The 20,248-nt window shown below is 34.3% G+C and overlaps 3 protein-coding genes across 5 annotated transcripts; all 3 read right to left on the reverse strand.

Moving 5' to 3' along the window:
• Positions 1–2,433: 2,433 nt before the first annotated feature.
• On the reverse strand, positions 2,434–4,931 carry CSD1 (copper/zinc superoxide dismutase 1). Of its 3 annotated transcripts, none has more exons than XM_079056379.1 (8): positions 4,802–4,931; positions 3,847–3,935; positions 3,654–3,758; positions 3,450–3,545; positions 3,161–3,192; positions 2,988–3,063; positions 2,831–2,884; positions 2,434–2,704 (listed from the first exon to the last, which is right to left on the reverse strand). In XM_079056379.1, the coding sequence occupies exons 2-8, from the start codon at positions 3,920–3,922 to the stop codon at positions 2,682–2,684; spliced, it is 462 nt and encodes a 153-aa protein (XP_078912505.1). In that variant the 5' UTR covers positions 3,923–3,935; positions 4,802–4,931; the 3' UTR covers positions 2,434–2,681. The 3 variants fall into 3 exon arrangements, with proteins under 3 accessions (XP_078912505.1, XP_078912506.1, XP_078912507.1); XM_079056380.1 differs by having other exon boundaries at positions 3,847–3,979; positions 4,802–4,897; XM_079056381.1 differs by having other exon boundaries at positions 3,847–3,973; positions 4,802–4,887.
• A 10,494-nt stretch (positions 4,932–15,425) lies between these two features.
• Positions 15,426–16,989, reverse strand: LOC145120531 (acyl carrier protein 1, chloroplastic-like). Its single transcript, XM_079056341.1, has 4 exons — positions 16,769–16,989; positions 16,089–16,199; positions 15,841–15,963; positions 15,426–15,735 (listed from the first exon to the last, which is right to left on the reverse strand). The coding sequence occupies exons 1-4, from the start codon at positions 16,829–16,831 to the stop codon at positions 15,613–15,615; spliced, it is 420 nt and encodes a 139-aa protein (XP_078912467.1). The 5' UTR covers positions 16,832–16,989; the 3' UTR covers positions 15,426–15,612.
• A 2,086-nt stretch (positions 16,990–19,075) lies between these two features.
• Positions 19,076–19,562, reverse strand: LOC145121413 (uncharacterized). Its single transcript, XM_079057163.1, has 2 exons — positions 19,457–19,562; positions 19,076–19,371 (listed from the first exon to the last, which is right to left on the reverse strand). The coding sequence occupies exons 1-2, from the start codon at positions 19,560–19,562 to the stop codon at positions 19,076–19,078; spliced, it is 402 nt and encodes a 133-aa protein (XP_078913289.1).
• Positions 19,563–20,248: the final 686 nt, after the last annotated feature.

Below are 20,248 nucleotides of genomic sequence, written 5' to 3' on the forward strand. Positions count from 1 at the left end.
TAAACTATGAATTAACTGTATTAACCTGTAAATTGACTATATAAAGATGTGAATTTGTTAATACTTTTTTGTTTGCTTTTTAAATGTGAGATGAAAGAAGCATTATACACATATCTAATTTTCAATAGAGTATGTAGTATTTAACCTGTGAATATTTGTGCAAATAAACTTTGAAAGAAACACTAGCCTATAGATCTGAAGGTATAAATATAAATTTAAAGTAAAAAATATGATTGTGAATGTATAATTTTTATGTATTAAACAATTGTTTATTAAAGTAAGCTATGAATTTTGTATTCTAAGTTGTGAATTAACTGTATTAAGTTGTAAATCTTTTATGATTTTTTTGTTAAAATATGAATGATTTATATATGAACATTTGTATAAATTTTCTTGTGAATATATTTATTTTTTGTGTTGTATAAATTCGTAAAATATATTAGTTTTTATAATTATTTTGCATTAAACTTTGAGAGAGTGAATTAATAGGTTTATTAAACTATGAATATAATATTTAAGCTATAAATCCATGATTTTATATACAATTCTGATTTAAAATGAATCATGGTTACGGAAGTGGCATATGTAGTTGGTGTCAGTTTATGGTAGTTGGTGGTGGTGGTGAGTGTGTGGTAGTTTTCGGTGGTGGTAGAGTTTGGGTTTGACTTATTTGAATTTATGAATTAATGTATAATAGATTGTATTACGTTATGAATTTTATGTATTAAACTAATAATGGATTGTATTATGTTGTATATATTATATAAAATTTGTGTTAAAATACGAATAAATGTATGCATGAAAATATTAAAGTGCATATTAATGAATTAATGTCTATTAAAGTGTGCATACGGCCATGTAGGAGATTAGGAAATATGACAACAATGTCCAATAATAAGAGAAACATACATACCAAGGTAAAGCAAAGATAGATGGCAATAAAATCAATTCATGAGACATGAATTTACATGGTTCCGCAATTGGAGTAATTATATACATCAAAGACAGAGATGCACAACATGTATTCTTGATCACCATTCACCAACCAATTCAAAGAGTTGCTACAAAATCACTTATGATTGAAGAAAATAAAGTACCAACAACAGCAATGAAATCTCCAAAAGAGATATAGGAGGGTGTTTGGGAATGCTTAAAAAACAACTTTTTGACTTTTCACTTTTCAGAAAATTCAAAAAAGTACAAAAGATGTTTGTCTAAAGTTAAAAAGTTCTTTTTAAACAACTTTTGAGCAAGAGGAAAAAAGACTGATTTCAAAAGTCACAAAAACATGACTTTTGGGACTTTTGAGACTTTTGTACTTCTTAAAAAGCAATTTTTGTTTTTTTGACTTTTGGGACTTTTGAGACTTTTGTACTTCTTAAAAGCAATTTTTGTCTTTTTACCATCTAAACGCATTTTAAACCATAACTTTTGGAAAAAGACCTTTTGAGCTGAAAAAGTTATCACAAACACCCCCTAGGTGCGTATAGTATATATTAAAGTGACACTCAAATACGCTTAAATAGCCCCTGATCACCCACTACAAAATGGTTACGAACTGCAAGTCACAGTCCATGTCATCTTGAGACATCAAAGTCACTATCAAGTTTCTAAAAACCTCTAGAGACCCACTGGTCGGCACACTTTGATATGGAGTTGTCGGCACACCATGACATCAGTCATGATGTAGTCACGCTAATATTTTGTCTTACTGTAGCAACATCAACATGATGTCCAAGTCGTGATGTATGTGGTCTGGTTTGCTCGTGCGTTGATTCGTTGAAGCATATTGTGTATCACAAAAAATACAACAAAATGGATTATCAAGTGTAAAAATGAGTTGGATCTTGACTTTACCCACCTCAACGCAGAGTGGTCCAAAACAATCTTTTTTCTAAACTTAAGCAGACTCTACCCATCACCATGAAACGTGTATAGCCACAAATTATTCCAAAATGGGGCAAAAAACTCAACATCTTAAAAATATTTATATGTATATTATTCCTAGAAAAATAAACTTATTAAATATATGCGGTTTATCTATGTACATATTAATACTATAAGAAGGTTAGATTGACGATCACAATTATAAACAATATTGAGTTTTGGCGTATTGACATAAAGAAAATAAATTAACCATACGTGAAAAGCAGATAAGTTAAATAATGAAAATTTTAATGAAATATAACAAATAATGCTACTCATGTTTATTTTGAGAAGAATAACACTGAAGTTGTACAATTATGATGTTGAGGAAGTTTATTACCATATAGCTAACGCTAACATAGCCTTATTGAGTGGTGACATTCCTAATGTTAAGTGTTTCACTTTGGACTCGCGTTTACAGTAACATTAGCATATTATTTGGTAAAAGACATGACATGTAGTGTGTGTCGCATAAGAAGCTTCAAGTAAATAAACAGAAAAGGGAAATTGTATAAAACAAGTCTAAATTCAAAACTTGGCTCAAAAGATATTCAAGTATGGAAATAGCACAGGAAATACTTTATTGAACAACAACGCAGCAGTGACACAACCATAACTTATGGAGAGAGAGAGAGAGAGAGAGAGAGAGAGAGAGAGAGAGAAAGTATGGAGATACATCTAATTTTTATATGGTTTTTTTTTTCAAGAAAGAAAGCCTCAGTATTCCCTGGAATAGAGATGAGAGCAGTAGACAATCAAGCTTGTAATCCAATGATACCTGCATGCAATGTCAATATGAGACAAGACCACCTTAAGGCTTAAACACAGCAAGCAATGTGATTTGTTTTCCTTTGGTTCCTCATTTAGTTAACAAGGAAAAAGTTAAAAAGAATTATTGGCTTACCACATGCAACCCTTCCACCAGCATTTCCAGTGCTTTTGCTGAGCTCATGGCCACCTGAAAGAGAATAGACACACAAATTGTCTTACATATGTATATATAATATACACATACATAATAATATAATATACAAAAAAAAAAAAAAAAAATTGAAGTTTACCCTTTCCAAGATCATCAGCATCAGCATGGACAACTACAGCCCTTCCAATGATGGATTGAGATCCAATTAGTGGAATCTACATAAATCAATATTCATATATAAGTTAGATTTGTACAATTTAATTTATAGCATTAGCAACACACTTGGTACATGAACTCATGTGAGGAACCAACCTGCTTATCAACAATGGTGAATTTTGCAGTACCTGTGTTGATAAAAAAAAACATAAGAAGTTAGCAGTAGTGTCATATAATGTTTGGTGATAGAAAATTTGAAATTCAAACATGCTACAGACTTCTCAGGTCCCAGTTAATTTCAAACGCAGCCTCAAAGTTTGACTTTTTGAATAAAGTATGCAACCAATGGAAAATAGGCATAGAATAGAGTTTGACTTTTTAAATATAGTGCAAAACCAAGACTTATTCAATCTATAAAAGTCCTAATTTAAAGTAAGTATTATACCATCTTCGCCTACTGTAACATTCCCAAGATCACCAGCATGGCGAACCTCATCATCTGGAGCACCATGTTCCTTTCCATGAGGATTGTAATGAGGGCCTATCATCAAAAGAAAATGTTTCACTGTTTAGATATGTATGCTCAATAGACACAAAGTAATTAACATTTAACAAATCCCAAAAGGAAGACATTAGACATTAGACATACCAGTTGACATGCATCCATTGGTTGTGTCACCAAGTGCATGAACATGAAAACCATGGGGTCCAGGTTTAAGGCCAAAAAGGTTTCCAGTTACAGTAGTGGGAGCACCTGAAACATTAGTTAAATATTAGATAACTAAACTAATATTTTCTATTTATAATCGATAAAAAATCCAAATGTTACTCAAATTTATTACCTTCTGTCTCTTGTTCGAAGAGGATGGTGCCACTAACACCCTCACTGCTGTTAAGAACTGCAACTCCCTTCACCATTTTTATATGTGATCTAAACAATTGAATAACCAGATATTATAATCGAATCACCTACAACTTTCAGACCAGTGAGTATGTTAGACATCAAGACTCAAGAGACAACATCACAACTTTTCTTCTTAAATAAGAGCATAATGGTTAACCTTATTACTGAAAATCACAAATCCTGTTTAGTAGATTATTAGTCAAAAACCCGGTGAACAAGTAGATTAATACTCAAAAACTAAATGAGGACAGATTGGTCTTGCTTTAGAAGTACTCAGATGTTAAAGAATCTAGACACCATTTCCCTAAAGGCAACACACATCCCCTTTTCCAGCCTTCCATCCACTTCAGATTTCACTATTTTGTCCACAATACCTCCAAAATCATGAACTTATTAATATACCATCTTAACAATTTATTCCAAACCCGATCCATGACAAAACCAAGTTTTCCACTTCGTATAAACAAATTGCCCGATCATAGCTCACAAGATGAAATGATTTCCTTTACAGTATACTTATATAATCCCTTCATGGTTGTTATGTATTCGATACGTTTGCTACGTTTTTTTGTCAGATTTATTACTAGATGATCACACATACACCCCTCACGAATCGACATCACGACTTCAGAGTTAGAACTTAGAATCATGACCATATCAGTTGATCTTTACAATTGTCTATCAGATCATGATGAATCAATAAGAGAAATCACTATATATCCAAATAGCGTTAAAATCAAGCTGAAACAAAATTGAAAATGATGATGATCAAACAAGTATAATAAATTCATCGAATTTGTTTTCGATCTGTTCACGGACCAGATAAAAAGATCACACATACCGAACAACTATCTGAATCAAACAAAAGTATGGAAAAGAAAGTCGAATTTTACCTCAGATAACCCCCGCAAAGCGTCTGTAAGAGTGTGTGTGAGTAGTCGATGATACCTCGAGATAGGGCACGGTTTATAATTATATCGATTCAGCAGTACGCCATTTATGACTAGCCTTATTATATCTACCACCTACCCCGACTAACAACGCGCCCATTCCTCGAATGTACACTAAATGGAAACATGCCAAAAGAGCATTGGTGCGTGGATTACACGCTAACATAATCAGCGTTGGATTTGATGTAACTGTGCCTTTGGTGTGATTCGTTTGAGAATGTTGGGCCGGCAAGACGAAGCAAAGCCCATTTGTTTTGAAAGCCTTCATTGACCTTTCTTTTCAAATTATTATATTTTGATAATAATTTGAGTAAATTACAGGAATGATCCCTATGGTTTGGGGTAATTTGTGTGTTTGGTCTCTAACTTATTTTTTTAACTCGGAAGGTCCCTACGGTTTCTTTTTATTGCGCGTTTGGTCCCTATTGTTTGTTTTTGTTACACGTTTGGTCCCTTTCTTAATCTAAAAAGACTATTATTTAAATAGAAAAAAATGGTGGGGTAGGTAATGTAAGGTGAGGGATAGAGTTGGGGGTGTGTTTATTTAATTAAATTAAAAAAATCAAGGAAAAATTAGTCTTTTTAGGTAAGACAGGGACCAAACGTGTAACAAAAAGAAACAGTAGGGACCTTCCGAGTTAGAAAAATAAGTTAGGGACCAAGCGTGCAAATTACCCAAAACCATAAGGACCATTCGTGTAATTTACTCTTATATTTTTAGTAAATTGCTCGTAAGTTATTTAAGGTTTTTTTTAGAGAAAAATTGAGCAATCTAACCGTTTTTGAAAAATAACATTTTTTTCTTTTTGCAAAACGACCACTTGGTCCGGAATGGGTTGTTCCGGACATGATTTCAAATTTGGTTAAACGGGTAGATAATTCTGACCCGGTAATTTGGTTCTCCTATAAATACCATTTAATCCATTTCGGACTACACTTCGACATCCATTGTTTCGGACTAAACTTTGACATCCCATTTCGGACACCTCTACAACTGAAAATGTATTTCGATAGCAGTGAAGAAATGTGTAACATCTTGTTTCCTGTCATTTCTTATTTCAGGGTCGTTGGTCGGAAGTCGATTGTGTAAAGGCTCTGGGCCTTAAGGAGGTAAAGTTTAGTCCTTGTGGAAGGAGGTACTGATGGTTAAGAGATTTAACCCTTGAACTGGATATTGGGCCAAAGAGTAGAAAGGGAAAAGTCATAGACCGGGTTCTTGCATGAAATATGGATTTTTGTTTGAGAAGTTTTTAGTCCAGGATATTTATATAATATTGTGAGGCTCTTCAATACCTTTCTGTGGATATAAATATCGTCGAAAATAGATTTGGAACGAAGAAATTATAACTGTTATAAGTTAAGAAGGTTTTGGGTTAAGCCGAGTACGCTGGGCGTACAGCGTATACGTTGGGCGTACTAGGAAATGACTAATCGTGGAGGATCAACCTGGTACGTTGGGCATACCAGAAGTACGTTGGGCGTACGCGATCAGAACCCAAACTCTAGCCCCCATCCTCTCTAAACCTAATATCGAAACTCTAACCCCATTTGTGATTTTCTTGGGTTTTAAGTGCTTTGGAGTGTTCTTGGTGCATCTTGGAGAAGAATGAGCTCATTGGAGAAGTGTTGGTTGCAGTGGAGCTTGTAGATCCAGACCTTGTTCACCTTGATCTTTCTTCTAGAGGTATAAAGCTTGAATCTTGATGACGCATTTATTAGATCTAGCTAGTTTTGATGTTATGAACTTTTGGTCACTTTAGTGCATAAAGTTTAGATCTTGAAAGTTTGTGACCTTGTTATGGATAAAGTTTGAAACTTTATCCATCTAAATATCATTTTGATTCAGATTTAAAGGTTGGGAACTTGGACTTAATGGATTAGGTAAGAAAGATGCACTTTTGGTCCCTTTGAAACTTAAAAGACTAGATCTTGGTTGCTTGGACCATTCTAAAGTTGGAAACTTTTATCCATTATGGAGCTATTAGGAACCATAAAAATGTGATCTTGGTCCTTCTATCCCTTCCATACAAGAATTAAGATGTCTTAATGGATAAATAAGTTAGGGTTTTAGATTTTGGAACTTTTCTAGCCATGGAAAGTCATAAAGGTGGAAACATTATGACTTAAGTCGATGTTTTGAGTCTGGATCTGAGCTCTGGACAAAAGGTCTTAAGGGATTAAGAACTAAATGAAGGAATTATCTTGGACGTATGTACGTTGGGTGTATATAAGAGTACATTATGTGTACTGGCCCTGAATCACGTTCGTTGGGCGTACGTGGAGTACGTTGGGCGTACTCAGTTGCCTTGGACTTTGATTGTTGTTGACTTCCGTTGACCGTTGACTTTTGACCAAGTTTGACTTTGGGTCAAACTTGAGGATTTTGGACTATTGATTGAGATTTTATCTGGTTTTGGTGTTAGTAGGTTCGCGGGTGCAAGCAGTGTAGAAAAAGGGATTGTATCGCAGTGTTTCAGAGTTCTTCGATTCAGGTGAGTTTTCCTCAATATACCTATGGGTCGAAGTCACCAAGGTCATCCCATTAGATTAGATATCCTGGTTTGTTGTATGTTTTTATGTTGAGATATGTGTTCACTGGTTATGTGATTAGACTGGAAGATGTGTAGGACTACATGTATTGTTGGATATATGTTAGACTGGGAGATATGTAAGACTACCTGTGTTTGCTGATTATTGATTTTTATTGTATATTTCGACATGTTATGGTTTGTTGGGTTGAGGCGGACCAGTTGGTGCTAAAGGCCAAGATACCCAGGGCGGTCCGGATAGACTGAAGGCCTGCGAGGCAGTCCAGTCAGGTCGAAGGCCCGGAGACCAATCCAGATAGGCTGAAGGCCCGATATGGCGGTCCAGTCATGTTGAAGGCTCTTAGAGCGGTCCAGATAGTTTGTAGGCCTGCGATGCGGTCCAGTCATGATGAAGGCTCATGTATGCATGTTATTATCTATATGTTTGTATGGTGGTATTTTGGGAGAATTCACTAAGCTTCGTGCTTATAGTTTGGTTGTTACGGTTTCAGGTACTTCAGATGATCAGGGGAAAGCAAAAGTGTGATCATACACATCATTCGATAACATGTTTCTGGAAGATTTTGTGATACAATGATATTGGATATTTGTAGTTGATACTTGGTTTTGATATGGGTTTTGTTTGAAAACGATGATTTCTCTTAATTTAAAAATGAAAATTTTAACCGTGATTTTGGGGATGTTACAAGTTGGTATCAGAGCCCTGGTTTGAATGAACTGGATGAGCATTCTTGTGAATCTAGTCTCAAGCTAAGGATCTGTAAAAGTTTTCAAAATTGTTTTCTAAATTGTTTTCAAAGGTAAACAAAAGAAAGATGAGATGTGTACGATCAACCGGAGCAAGAAAGTGTACCCCAAGTCACCCACACTGTTATTTGCTTATGATGATTATGATAAAACTGCATGCTAGTAGTAGGCTGAGTATCTTCAGGAATTGCATGCTAGAATTGTTTGATGTATGATCCTTAATAGCCTAGGAGAATTTCGTGTATGCTAGATGAAATTGGCATCATTATTGTAGTTGCTTAGTGTGTGAATCATATTTTAGCTAAGATTTTATAGCCTGAGAATGTTTGATTTAGCCTTAGTACATGTTATTTCCTGATAAAGGGCTTAGGGTAGAATCAGGTGTTCGACAATCTATGAGATCTAGCGTTATGTATGATTAGCATGCATGAGTGACTGCATGGTTGGTGAAAGTTTCATGAGTGAGTACAATTGAAACATCCCAAAATACGACCCAAAAATTTTTGTTTTAATATTACTAAAAATCACATCATCGAATGTCATATGTACTAAGAACCATAGAATGAGTAACTCAAAAGTCAAGTAACTGTGTTGAAACAAATACGGTATCAATCATATCAAAATATCTGAATAAAACTCCCAGGATAAAACTGAAGTTGTGGTGTGTGCGATGCCATCATCCCGGGCTCTTCCCCTTACTAGCCGAAGTACCTGAAACCAAAAATTGAAACTGTAAGCACAAAGCTTAGTGAGCGCCCCCAAACTACCACATACCATACAATAACATATAAAGCAACTACTGGGCCTTGCCCACTGCATCGGACCGAAGTCCGGAAACTGCATCGGACCGAAGTCCGGAACTAACCAGGGCCTTGCCCTCTGCATCGGACCGAAGTCCGGAACTGACTGAACATAGCATAACATAATCATAACTACTAGCATAAACATAGATACTGCACACTGCATCGGACCGAAGCCCGGATCACATAACACAAAGACATGCTTAAATCACAAAGACATCAAGCACACTGAACTACTGCATCGGACCGAAGTCCGGAACTACTGCTAACTAAACGGGTCGGCATTTTGGCCGTAGACCCGTTCCTACTGGAAGGAAACTCACCTCGTAATGCTGGCTGCTGAGATGCTAAATCTGAAACTGTCTGACTGCTGCTCCGGAACTCCCCGGCTACAAATCCCATAAACACTAAATCAGATACTGATAACTACTCTCAGGGTAAAATGACTATTTTACCCCTGGTCAAAGTCAACATCCTGGTCAAAGTCAACTTCCTGGTCAGAGTCAACTTTCAGTTGACCAGACTCGCCGAGTTGGGCCGCCAACTCGCCGAGTCCCTATCATCCTTTCTAATCCTCTACCCGCTTCTACTCGTCGAGTTTGGCAAAGGCTCAAAGAGTTCTTCTTCGATACTAACATCTAGTTCATCTTCATCTGACTCGCCGAGTTGTATGAACAACTCGTTGAGTCCTCATTCATCCTATGAATGAGATCAGTCCTTGACTCGCCGAGTTGTATGAACAACTCGTCGAGTCCCTCCACTACTATATTTGAGCGTTAACTCACCGAGTCCATTACCTACTCACTGATTCCACCTTAAACTCTCAAATGGGAAAATCGGGGACTCGCGACTCGACTCGTCGAGTCTGAAGAAAGACTCGCCGAGTCCCATGCATGTCATTACTAATCAGTCGATTATGCTCGAATCCAGTGCATTCCATTCATAGATCTGGGCTCCTAGGGCTGGTTTTTCACGTAAAGTTTCTAACTTTACGTGCATGCATGCTAATATGAAGCTCAAATACCCAAAATAAGCTAAAGGAAGAGATCTAAGCTTGGAATGGAAACTTTGCTCAATAAAGGTGGCAACCTTGAGCTTAAGAGGCTCTGGAAAGCTTAGATCTGAAGTCCATTCAACATATTAACTCTTAATTCGACCTTAAAGTCTAGAAAGGGCTCAAAATGAACAAAAGCAAATTTCTCAAGAGATCTAATTGATAATAAGCAAAGATTCGAGCTTGATACCTCAAAGGGGACTGAAATGCAACCAGAAGTCCGGATCTACTTGCTCCCCTTGAATACTTCTCTTCTCTCTTCTTTCCCCAAATCCCCAAGATGCACTAAAACCTTCACAGGTGAGAAAATGCTCCAAAAATGCTTAAGAACGGCTAGGGTTTCATATGGGACTCTTTGTGGGTGAGGGAGGCTGGTCTTGGGGCACATAAGATGTTTAAATAGGGTGCAAACCCTTGAAATTAGGGTTTCATCCAAACTGGCAGACTCGCCGAGTCCGGGAATATGGACTCGTCGAGTCGCCAACTTAAATCACGTGCAAAACCCGCCTCTACTCGACGATTCGGGCTACTGACTCGTCGAGTACCCCTTAAGAAATGAAAATTACTTTATTTAAATCACATACCAGAAATGGGGCGTTACAACAATTTATATCAGGTCAGCGTGGGGGATGATTAGCCACTCTTGAGAGAGTAGATGCAAGATGTATGTGTATCTTAGATGTTTGGGCCTAGTGGTCAGGAATTGTGTGTGAAGGTTTGCCTAATATTTTTATGATATCTTATACGCTAAGCGTACTCATAGAGTACAGCTTGCGTACTAGCTAGGGACAAAAATGTAATGAATTAAGCATTAAGGGTTAAAAAGAAACATATCGGAGCTCGAATGTTACAATAATTTTCTTGAAATGGTGCTATTTAAAAAAATAAATATGATTTATGATTCATTATTCCAATTTTTTTCCATATTACTTGCTTTTTTAAAATAAAAAATAAACATTAAGTTTGGTTTATTGGTAAGGTTATATCCCCGACAACAACCATTGGGTGTTATAAATAGAAAATGAAAAAAAAAAACAAATAAATTGCTAATATTAAAAGAAGGGTCTTTAATATTTTGTTAGAAATCAAATTGTTAGGTTATACTAATGGAAATGATATAATTTTTGAGTTATTAATTTTGTAGAAATTTTTTATCTGATAAAGCAAATGAAGTTGCAAGTCTTTCGACAAATATCCAAATATTGGAGTTTGCAAGAACAATGGATATGTTTCCTATTGTGATAGTTGCATAAAAAAAAATTTGTCGGCGATATCGGTTACGGTTGTTACTGTGGAAAGAAGTTTGTCAAAGTTGAAGCTCTTGATATCATATCTTTAAAGTACCATGACTCAAGAAAGAATGAATGGATTATCAATTTAAAGCAATTTAAGTCGATTTTTACAAAATCTTGATTATTATAAAATAAAAGATGTATTTGTTTCAAGAAAATGCATGAAGCTATTGTTGTGATTTTTGTAGGTTTTGGTTTGTATTAATATTGATTTTGTTTAACTATAAAATTTACTGTATTTTTTCCTCTATAAAAGTTTTTATATATATAGTACAAACATAAGGGCATAAAAATCATATCTTGTCATACGCATTCGGGCCATGATATTACGAGATTAGACGAAAAATTTTAATTTTATTGTTTATATTTTTAGAATTTACCATGCCTTTTATTATTAATTTGCACAAAGCCTCCAAATTCTCGGGGCCGGCCCAGGGTACAGCTATAAGGAGTGGTGATACTCAACCCACTCACAAAGTATTGCCAACTTAGTGACATGTTATCTCCACTACAAGCTCACCATCAAACCACTAGCCCTTGAAAATGGTTACCACTCCACAATATTTATATTTTTATATTTTTATTTTTTTGACATTAAATTAAATAAAAACATAATTTAAAACATAAATAAATATTCTACAATAATTAAAAATACATTACATTAATTAAAAAACATAAAAATTTAAAACCAAAATTACTAAAAATACATAAAGAAAAACAAAGAAAATTAAACCTAAATTACTAAAAGAACATAGAAAATAAAACTTAAATATTAAAAAACTAGAACCTAATTTCCATATTTTTCCCAAACTTGTTGGATTTTTAGAAACGCGGCTAGATTTTTCGGGTCGAGATCCAGTTGCAGCTTTGTGTTTAAAATTTGAAGATTGGTAAGTGTCATTTTTCGGCGACGAGCTTCATCTGTTGATTCAAAAAAAAATCTAGAAAACTTAGTCTTGTCTGTTTTTTCCGCAAGCACGTCTTCGCAAATCTCTTTTCCGCTTGAAGACCCCGCCTTTCTCGATTTGTCCCTTCCCGATGGTCGATGAAGTTGGACTTCCGGTGAACCCTCCCCCTCGGTGTCGTCGAACTCATCATTAAGGTCGATGCCAAAACCCACGTCGGACTCGGAAGTTCTTGGCCTTTTGTTGGATCCGGTGGTAGATCTCGAATGCGTCGTCTCCGGATAAATGACCCATTTTGGACCGTTTCGACAAACTTCAACCGTTTTTTGGTTGCCGAATGGTTTACCATTATTGGTAATTTTGTATTGGTAGCATGCTGTCGATAAAATATTGAAATCGTTGCTATCACTTTTTTTTTTTTTGCATATTTTTAAAATTGTCAAATATGTCGTTAAATTCCGTGGAAGATGCTCGTAGGTCATGCCATTTTGCATTGACTGAATCGTATGTCCACTCTGTTTCCCTTCCTAATAGCGCATGAAAATGGTCTAGAACACGATTCCAAAAACTTTGACCCGATTGTGCGCTCCCGGTGTCACCGTCTTGCGATATAAAAATCAAAGTGTTCGTTAAAGCTTCCTCCTCATCTTCGGTCCATTGCGTAGTTCTCTCTCTCTCTTTTATGGTTCTTTTCCCTTTTTTTTTTCCTTTTTCGAGTTGGTTGTTGTGTTTTTTGGACCCGTGCGTCGTCGTCGTGGTCAAAGTTTATAGGTTGTGATTGAGATAATAGGACTTGAGATATTTGTGAAGGTTGTATGTGAAATTGTTGAGGTTGAGAAGATTGGGGTTGAAATTGTGGAGAAGGTTGTTATTGAAAGGTTTGAAATTGGGGTTGATTGAAGTGTGATGGTCGTTGTTGTTGGCAGTAGTTTGTGTGGTATGAAAGATTGGTGAATAAAGGTGGTTGTTGGATTGAAGATGTTATCAATTGTATGTAACTAAGATTTGCAAATAGATCATTTGGAGTGTTTGAAGTGTTTGGAGTGGGTGAGGTATTTTGATTTGGATCCATAGATTGAAGAAAATAAAGAATATGGGAAGAGATTGTATGTTTTTGTAGTGTAAAATGTATGTAAAATAAGTGGTATTTATAGTTGTAGTATATGGTTTTTAAATTGAAAAAGATTTTTTTTTTTTTTTTGTTTTTGGGGTCCAACGGTAAAAAATAAAAAAAAGGAACAAAGGAACGGTGAAGATTTTGACCATTGTTGCTGCCCTCCTTCTTATTGGCTGTCTTCGAGTGTCTTCCCATCACCGTCACAGCTAAGCCACCAGATACGGAGGCGGTGTTTACGCGTGACTTGGTTGTCCATGTCAGCATCACACGTCTTCTTCTACCCCTATTTCGGATAGCCTAAGAAAGGCCACATTTGACGAGGAATGTAAGGCGCCACAATTCTCTACTTTTTAGACGAAAATTCTTGTAAAACAAGATATATGGATTGATGGGGAAAACTCAAAACTCTCATGAATTTTGAAAGTATCTTTTCAAAAAGATTGATGAGTAATTAGTTTGTTTGTATTAATTATAGGGTTTTATGCAGAAAAGTATAATTATTTTGGGGAAGTTTTTGATAAAGTATTAAATTTTTTTTTAACAGGAATATCCCATTATTTTAGAAAAATCACATAGTATGTCATTTCATGTTAACATAAAAAAATGATTTTTTTCGTTAATTTTGGCAAAATGTTAAATAATCGTGACTTTTCTATTTAAAAAAAAGATTTATGACTTTATCAAAAAAAAATCAAAATAATAAGACTTTTCGGTATAAAACTCATTAATTATATTAATAGATTCCTTTTATTTGTAAATTTAAAGACTTATTTTGGTTTTTAAAATTAAACATTTTGGTAAATAAACTCGTAAAAATAAATTAAAAGGTAAAATAAGTTATTCAAAATTCGAAACTCATGTCAACGACGTGGCATTTTGGATAATTTAGTTACTTTGAGAATTGTCTCAAAAGTTCGAGAGATTGATGTCTAAGTTTAGTTATTTTAAAACCAATCTCAAAAGTTGATTAGATATTGATACGGAGGCATCTCGGAAGATATTTTTGTGATTCTTCCGGTTTGTTACGTAGTAACAAGGTTTTAATCTTGGTAAACACACTTATAGTATCTTGAATGGTAGTTTTTTTACAAAGCTTGTTATTATTACTTATAAGATTTATTGTACAGCTTTTTGTCATTGGAGTGTCCAGGTTTCTGGAATGTGTTATTTCAACCAATCAAGTAATCAAAATTGATTTTGGTTTTGTAAAGTATGATCTTAATTGTTCAAACTAAATTTAAATTCAATTCCAACCAAATTATAATTAGGGATGTAAACGAGCCGAGCCGAGCCGAACTTGGCATTAATCGAGTCAGGCTCGTTTGAAGTTATGGAAGCTCGAGCTCGGGCTTGAGCCCATTTCGAGCATGGAGTGTGAAGCTCGGGATCGACTCGTGTAGCATATGAAAAGTTCGAGACCGACTCGTTAAGGCTCGTTTATTTGTGAAGCCTAAATGAGCTTAGTTCAGCTCGAGATCGGCTCGTTAGTAACAAAGTTAATGTTCATTAAGGAGCTCGATTTATGAAGTTGAAAATCACACAAAAAATACACATTAACCTTAAAACATACTTTATATTTAAGCTTATGTAACTTTAATATGGTAATTATTAATTAATAATAATATATAAAATAAAATTATAGAATTTATATTATACAAAAGCTCGTTAAGGCTCGCGAGCTTAAACGAGCTCTTATCTGAAGGCTCAAGATTGGGCTCGTTAACTAACTTAGTTTTATTCTAGGCTCGAGCTTGGGCTCAAACTCGTTAATGCTCGGCTCGTTTCGTGCAATTATCGATCCGAGCTCGGGCAGCTCGACTCATTTACATCCCTAATTATAATTCAGTTGGATTGGTTTGATAATCGAGGTTTCAACTTTATAGAAAACAAAACAAATTATTTAGTTATAAATTAAAATTTATAAATAAGTAATAAAAAAATATATCATAACGCAGATAAAAAACTTTTTAGAAAAATATACATTATTAAGATTTTTTATTGGACGAAACCTTTGTGTTACTTTGAATATTTTGACTTCTAGTTTAAATAATATTTTATTTTACAATCAAAACACCACAATCAACAGAAATAAAACAAAAATGATTCCTGCAAAGAAACACAAAATATTATAACATTCTTTTTTTTTTTAATCATTCAACTCCCATAGACTTAGGATTACAACCAACACAATCTCATAAAGATTTTGTGGTTTTTTTTTTAAAAAAAAAAAAAAAACAAGAAAAAGGATAACCAACCACCCTATTCTGCTGAATTTCAACTCCAATTTTTCTTACTTCTTCTCAATGAGCTTCTCAATCAAATCAGCAGCATCCTGAACAGTTGCAATGGTCTGAGCACTTTCTTCTTCCACACTGATTCCAAATTCTTCTTCAAGTCCCATCACAATCTCAACCTGTTTACACCAATATTATATGAATCAGAAATTTGGTGTATATATACAAAGAAAAGAATAAAGATTTTGAATTTTCAACCATAATAAAGAAAACAAAATACCCACCGTATCAAGAGAATCAGCTCCAAGTGAAGAAAACTTGGATTCTCCAGTGACAGCAGAGTCTTCTGGTAGTGCAAGTTGCTTCCTAACAATGGAGCAAACTTTGTCCACTGTCTCTGGTTTAGCCTGTGTAGATGAAATAGAAAAACACATCACTCTATCTATATATGTTAATGTTTAAGCTTTGAAAATCAATGAGATGTTTGATGCTATCATATAATGGAGAAGAAAGAAGAGGATAGAACATATACCGCACAGGAAATCCTGAAGCGTGAAGAGGCAGAATGCAATTTAAGGGAGGTGAAGGATTTCCCATTGGTAGCAAGTGATACTGAATTGAAATTAGAAGCCCTGGTAAGCGCCTGTAAAAAAAAGAACCGAATTTTAGCAAAACAGGCGTATAATGAAGCTATACACCAAACCAAATTACTTATTGGAAACCCAATTTGATCAGAAACAGAGGAAAATCGGATAGCAGAGTGAAATTGAGGTCTAAATCTTGTATGTTATAACGGAAGAACGCATGGATCAAATTAGGTAAGTACATGGTTGATTCTGTTAAGGTCGTAAAAATTCAAATTCCAAACGAATGTTAGTGCCCTGTCCTTCATACAATCACAAAACGAAACATCATAAAATCAGAAGACCATCACACGAAAGCTATGAGTCCAAAATTTGCCCTAAATTCTGGTATCGAATTTGCAGGATCAAGAATAGGGTTTAAGATAATTTAATACGAAAATTCATCACTAAATCAAGGTAAGAAAATAGGAACCAACAAACTAAGCTGAAAAGTATTAAAATTTATAGCAAAACGAAGAAAAACCGTCAACATCTCAAAAAAATATGCAAAAACAACAAGGATTAGTGTGATCAGATTAAGATCGAGTAAAAATTTCAAAGAAATCGAAGAATGTATGTTTTGTTTCACCTGATTGGGCTTGTGGCATGAAAGAGATGCCATAAAAGTCGAAGATCCTGCGACGGAAGCCATTGATGATGGTAAATGGAAGATCAAATGAGATCTGATAGCGAATGTGGATTTGAACAAAGAGAAAGAGGGGCGAAGAGCACGAAGAGTGTGACGAATATTATATAGAGGAGTGGGGTTTATAGTTTGTATCGAAAAAGTTGGGAGTGTTTGGTAAGCAGTTCCATTTGGAAATGCAATTAGTTCAGAAAAGACTTTGCGGCAACTACGATTAAACCTATTGCTATGCTCTGCTTTCTCTTATTGGCTATTGCTATTAATGGATCAACTTTTTACATCCACTGATTACCAGAAAAGGTAAAATTATTTGTTATTTCGTGTAATAACTTATTTAACAATCAATTGGAACACTAGAATGACTGTGGTAGTGAGCAACTGGACATGGATCTCAATAATATTTTAAAATAAATGGACAATCGTAATTAAATGAACACAATAATGTAATATCTTATTTTATATTTGTTCTATTTTAAATGTTTGGAATACCGTAACTCATTCAAACATATTTTATATTGTTGTTAAGCATAATTAGAAACATTAATAAAAGTAAGTATATATATAAAAGGGTTAATCTCACAAAAAATATTATATTTTGTGTTTTATCTTGATTAAACCTCCACTTTAATTTTTTGCCAAAAAAAGACTTTATATTTTTTTTCGAAAAAAACCCTGAAGTGTCTTTTTTTTTTCGAAAAAAACCATCAACCTGTTAACTGTTTCCAAACAAACCCTCAAACTTTTTTTTTCTAAAAAAACTCTCACATTTTACAATATTTTTTGGAAAAAATGACTAAAATAGCCAAATAAGAAAAAATAAAAAAATACAATGTCTTTTTCAGGCAAAAAAATAAAGTTAAGATTTAATTCGGAAAAATACAAAATATAAAATCTTTTATAAGATTAACCCTATAAAAAAATAACATTTATCTGTATGTCTATCTTAAGCCTAACCAAATAACTTTGTACCATTGCTAAGCTAACTAACCTTCAAGGCCAAGTCGAAAAGCATTTTATGACTTCATTTGCCAAACTGCCTCTCACATCTAACCTGACATCAGACATCAAACTTCAAACTTCAAACTGACTAAGTTAGTTCATAACTAACTTTTAAGGTTAGTCGTCTTAACACCAACTTAACCAAAATTATTGCATTTACTCATGAGCTAATTGTTCTAATTTATGACACTTCTTTAATTTCCTCAATTTATATCTCAAAAAAGGAGAAAAAGTATCATCTCATTGTTGATATTTTGTAAGATCAACACTGTGCTTTCTATACATGTTATAGCATTCTACTTTGATATATCACTAATAAACACATCATAAACACATCGGTTTTTTCTTTATTTCTGTCATTAACTCTTGTATGGATAAAGTGACTTAGTGAATAATGATGTATGTTTGGATAGATTGTTGTATATATAAAAATAGTTATTTTTTTTACTGAATGTATTGTTAGAATATGAGTAAACGATTAATCATTTCAAATCAATGTTATATATTTACAATATTTATTGTTTCTTTTATATGCAGTGTCGAGATGATGGGATAATAGATAAGTTTCTCAGAAGTCATGATGGTTCTCAAGCATGTAGGGATTTTGTGGTGGTTCTGGGATAATAGATAAGTTTCTCAGAAGTCATGATGGTTCTCAAGCATGTAGGGATTTTGTGGTGGTTCTTAGACATGATTAAGAAAAATAAAGGTATAACCTTACTCTCATGACTAATTTTAGTAACTCTAATTTTGTATTTGATTGAGAGACTAAGGCGTTGTTTGTTTTTTTTTAAACAAAATTTCATAAAGTCTGCGGACCACCTTTACAACCCTCTGCAGCAGAAGAGGTAGATCAAATGGATGCAGACTGTAATAAGAAGCGTGTTTGTTTTTTAACATCTGCAGGCTGCTGCAGATATTAAAAAATTAAAATAAATTGATTTAATTAACAGAAAATAGTTTTTCAATACCGAAAATTTAATAATTCTAGTCTTAAAACATTGAAATAAAATTCATACAACCAAATTAGTCTTACAATAACATTTTGAGATAAAATTCATACAACCAAACTTTAATAATTCTCATTCCATATTTTGCATCAATTGCTCGGCAATTTCATCCCGTAATTGGGTCATATATTCACAGTCCGATGCAGTACCATGCGTTAGAATCTCATCTTCATCATCATCAAGGACTACATTGTTATTCCGAACCGATATATTTGGTTCATCATATCGTCCAAAATACTTATCACGTAGTCCCTCTCTTCTTAATAAAATTATGAAGCACGAAACATGCAAGAGTAATGTTTCGTTGTGTAACCAATGAGAATGGTGTCATCCACTTAAATATAGGGAATCGTGCTTTCAAGACACCAAAAGCACGCTCAATGACGTTCCGAAGTTTTGCGTGTGCATGGTTAAATTTTTCTTTATTGGTTAATGCACGTCTTCGACGAAAATCTTCAAGCCAATACCTCACATTACGATACGGTGCCATAAAACCTCGAATGTTTGCATGGGCAGCATCACAAAGATAATATTTATCTGTAAAATTGCAAAAAAAAAAAAAAAAAAAAAAAAAAACTGTTTTTAAACTAAGATAAAACTATTTAAATAACCATAAACTTACCTGATGGTGGAAACGGGAATGGTGCATGTGGATTTGCTAATGCTTCTGATAATATTCTAGAATCATGTGTTATCCCTTCCGAACCGGCCACAACAAACGTAAACATCTTGTTGAAGTCACATATTGCCAATACATTTTGGTAACAATCGTCGTTTCACCTACTTCTATATAAAGTTCGCTTGTTTGCAGGGACAACAACATATATCAAAGTGTCATCAAGTGCACCAACTGCTCCTTTAAAAACCCGTTGAAGCCTCTTATTATGTCCTAGAATGTTTGGATTCGGGTTAAAAGAAGTTGGTACTATAATGTCATTTGCGAAAAGCAGCATTCTGTCCAACACTTCATGAAAAATTTATGAATTGTTTTCTTTGAGTGTTAAAATTTTCGCTTGATAATCACGTAACGTTAACGTTGGTTATGACCAATCATCATCAAAAACATAGTCATCTTTTCCTTAACCGATACATGTTTGTTATCCTTTAACGCGTAATTTACACTAAAATGAGCACATTGTCGGACAAATGATTCACCTGACATGCGTAGTACTTCAACACATTGTGAAGGATTATGGTGAAGTAACTCTAACGTAAATTCATGTCCCGTCATTTCTGAATCGTTGTCACGCTCTCATTTCACACCCCTTTTCAAAAAGTAGCAGACATACAAGTACATTAGAATTATGAGAAGTATCTTTTTGTTGTGATCCATTAGGAACCTGTTAATCAAATAGCAAAACATAAAACTCAAGTACCAAATAACATAAAATAAAATTGAAGTACCAAATAACAT

Source organism: Lactuca virosa, chromosome 6 (assembly GCF_052849685.1).
Source record: "Lactuca virosa cultivar CGN04683 chromosome 6, Lactuca_virosa_CGN04683_v6, whole genome shotgun sequence".
Lineage (NCBI taxonomy): Eukaryota > Viridiplantae > Streptophyta > Magnoliopsida > Asterales > Asteraceae > Lactuca > Lactuca virosa.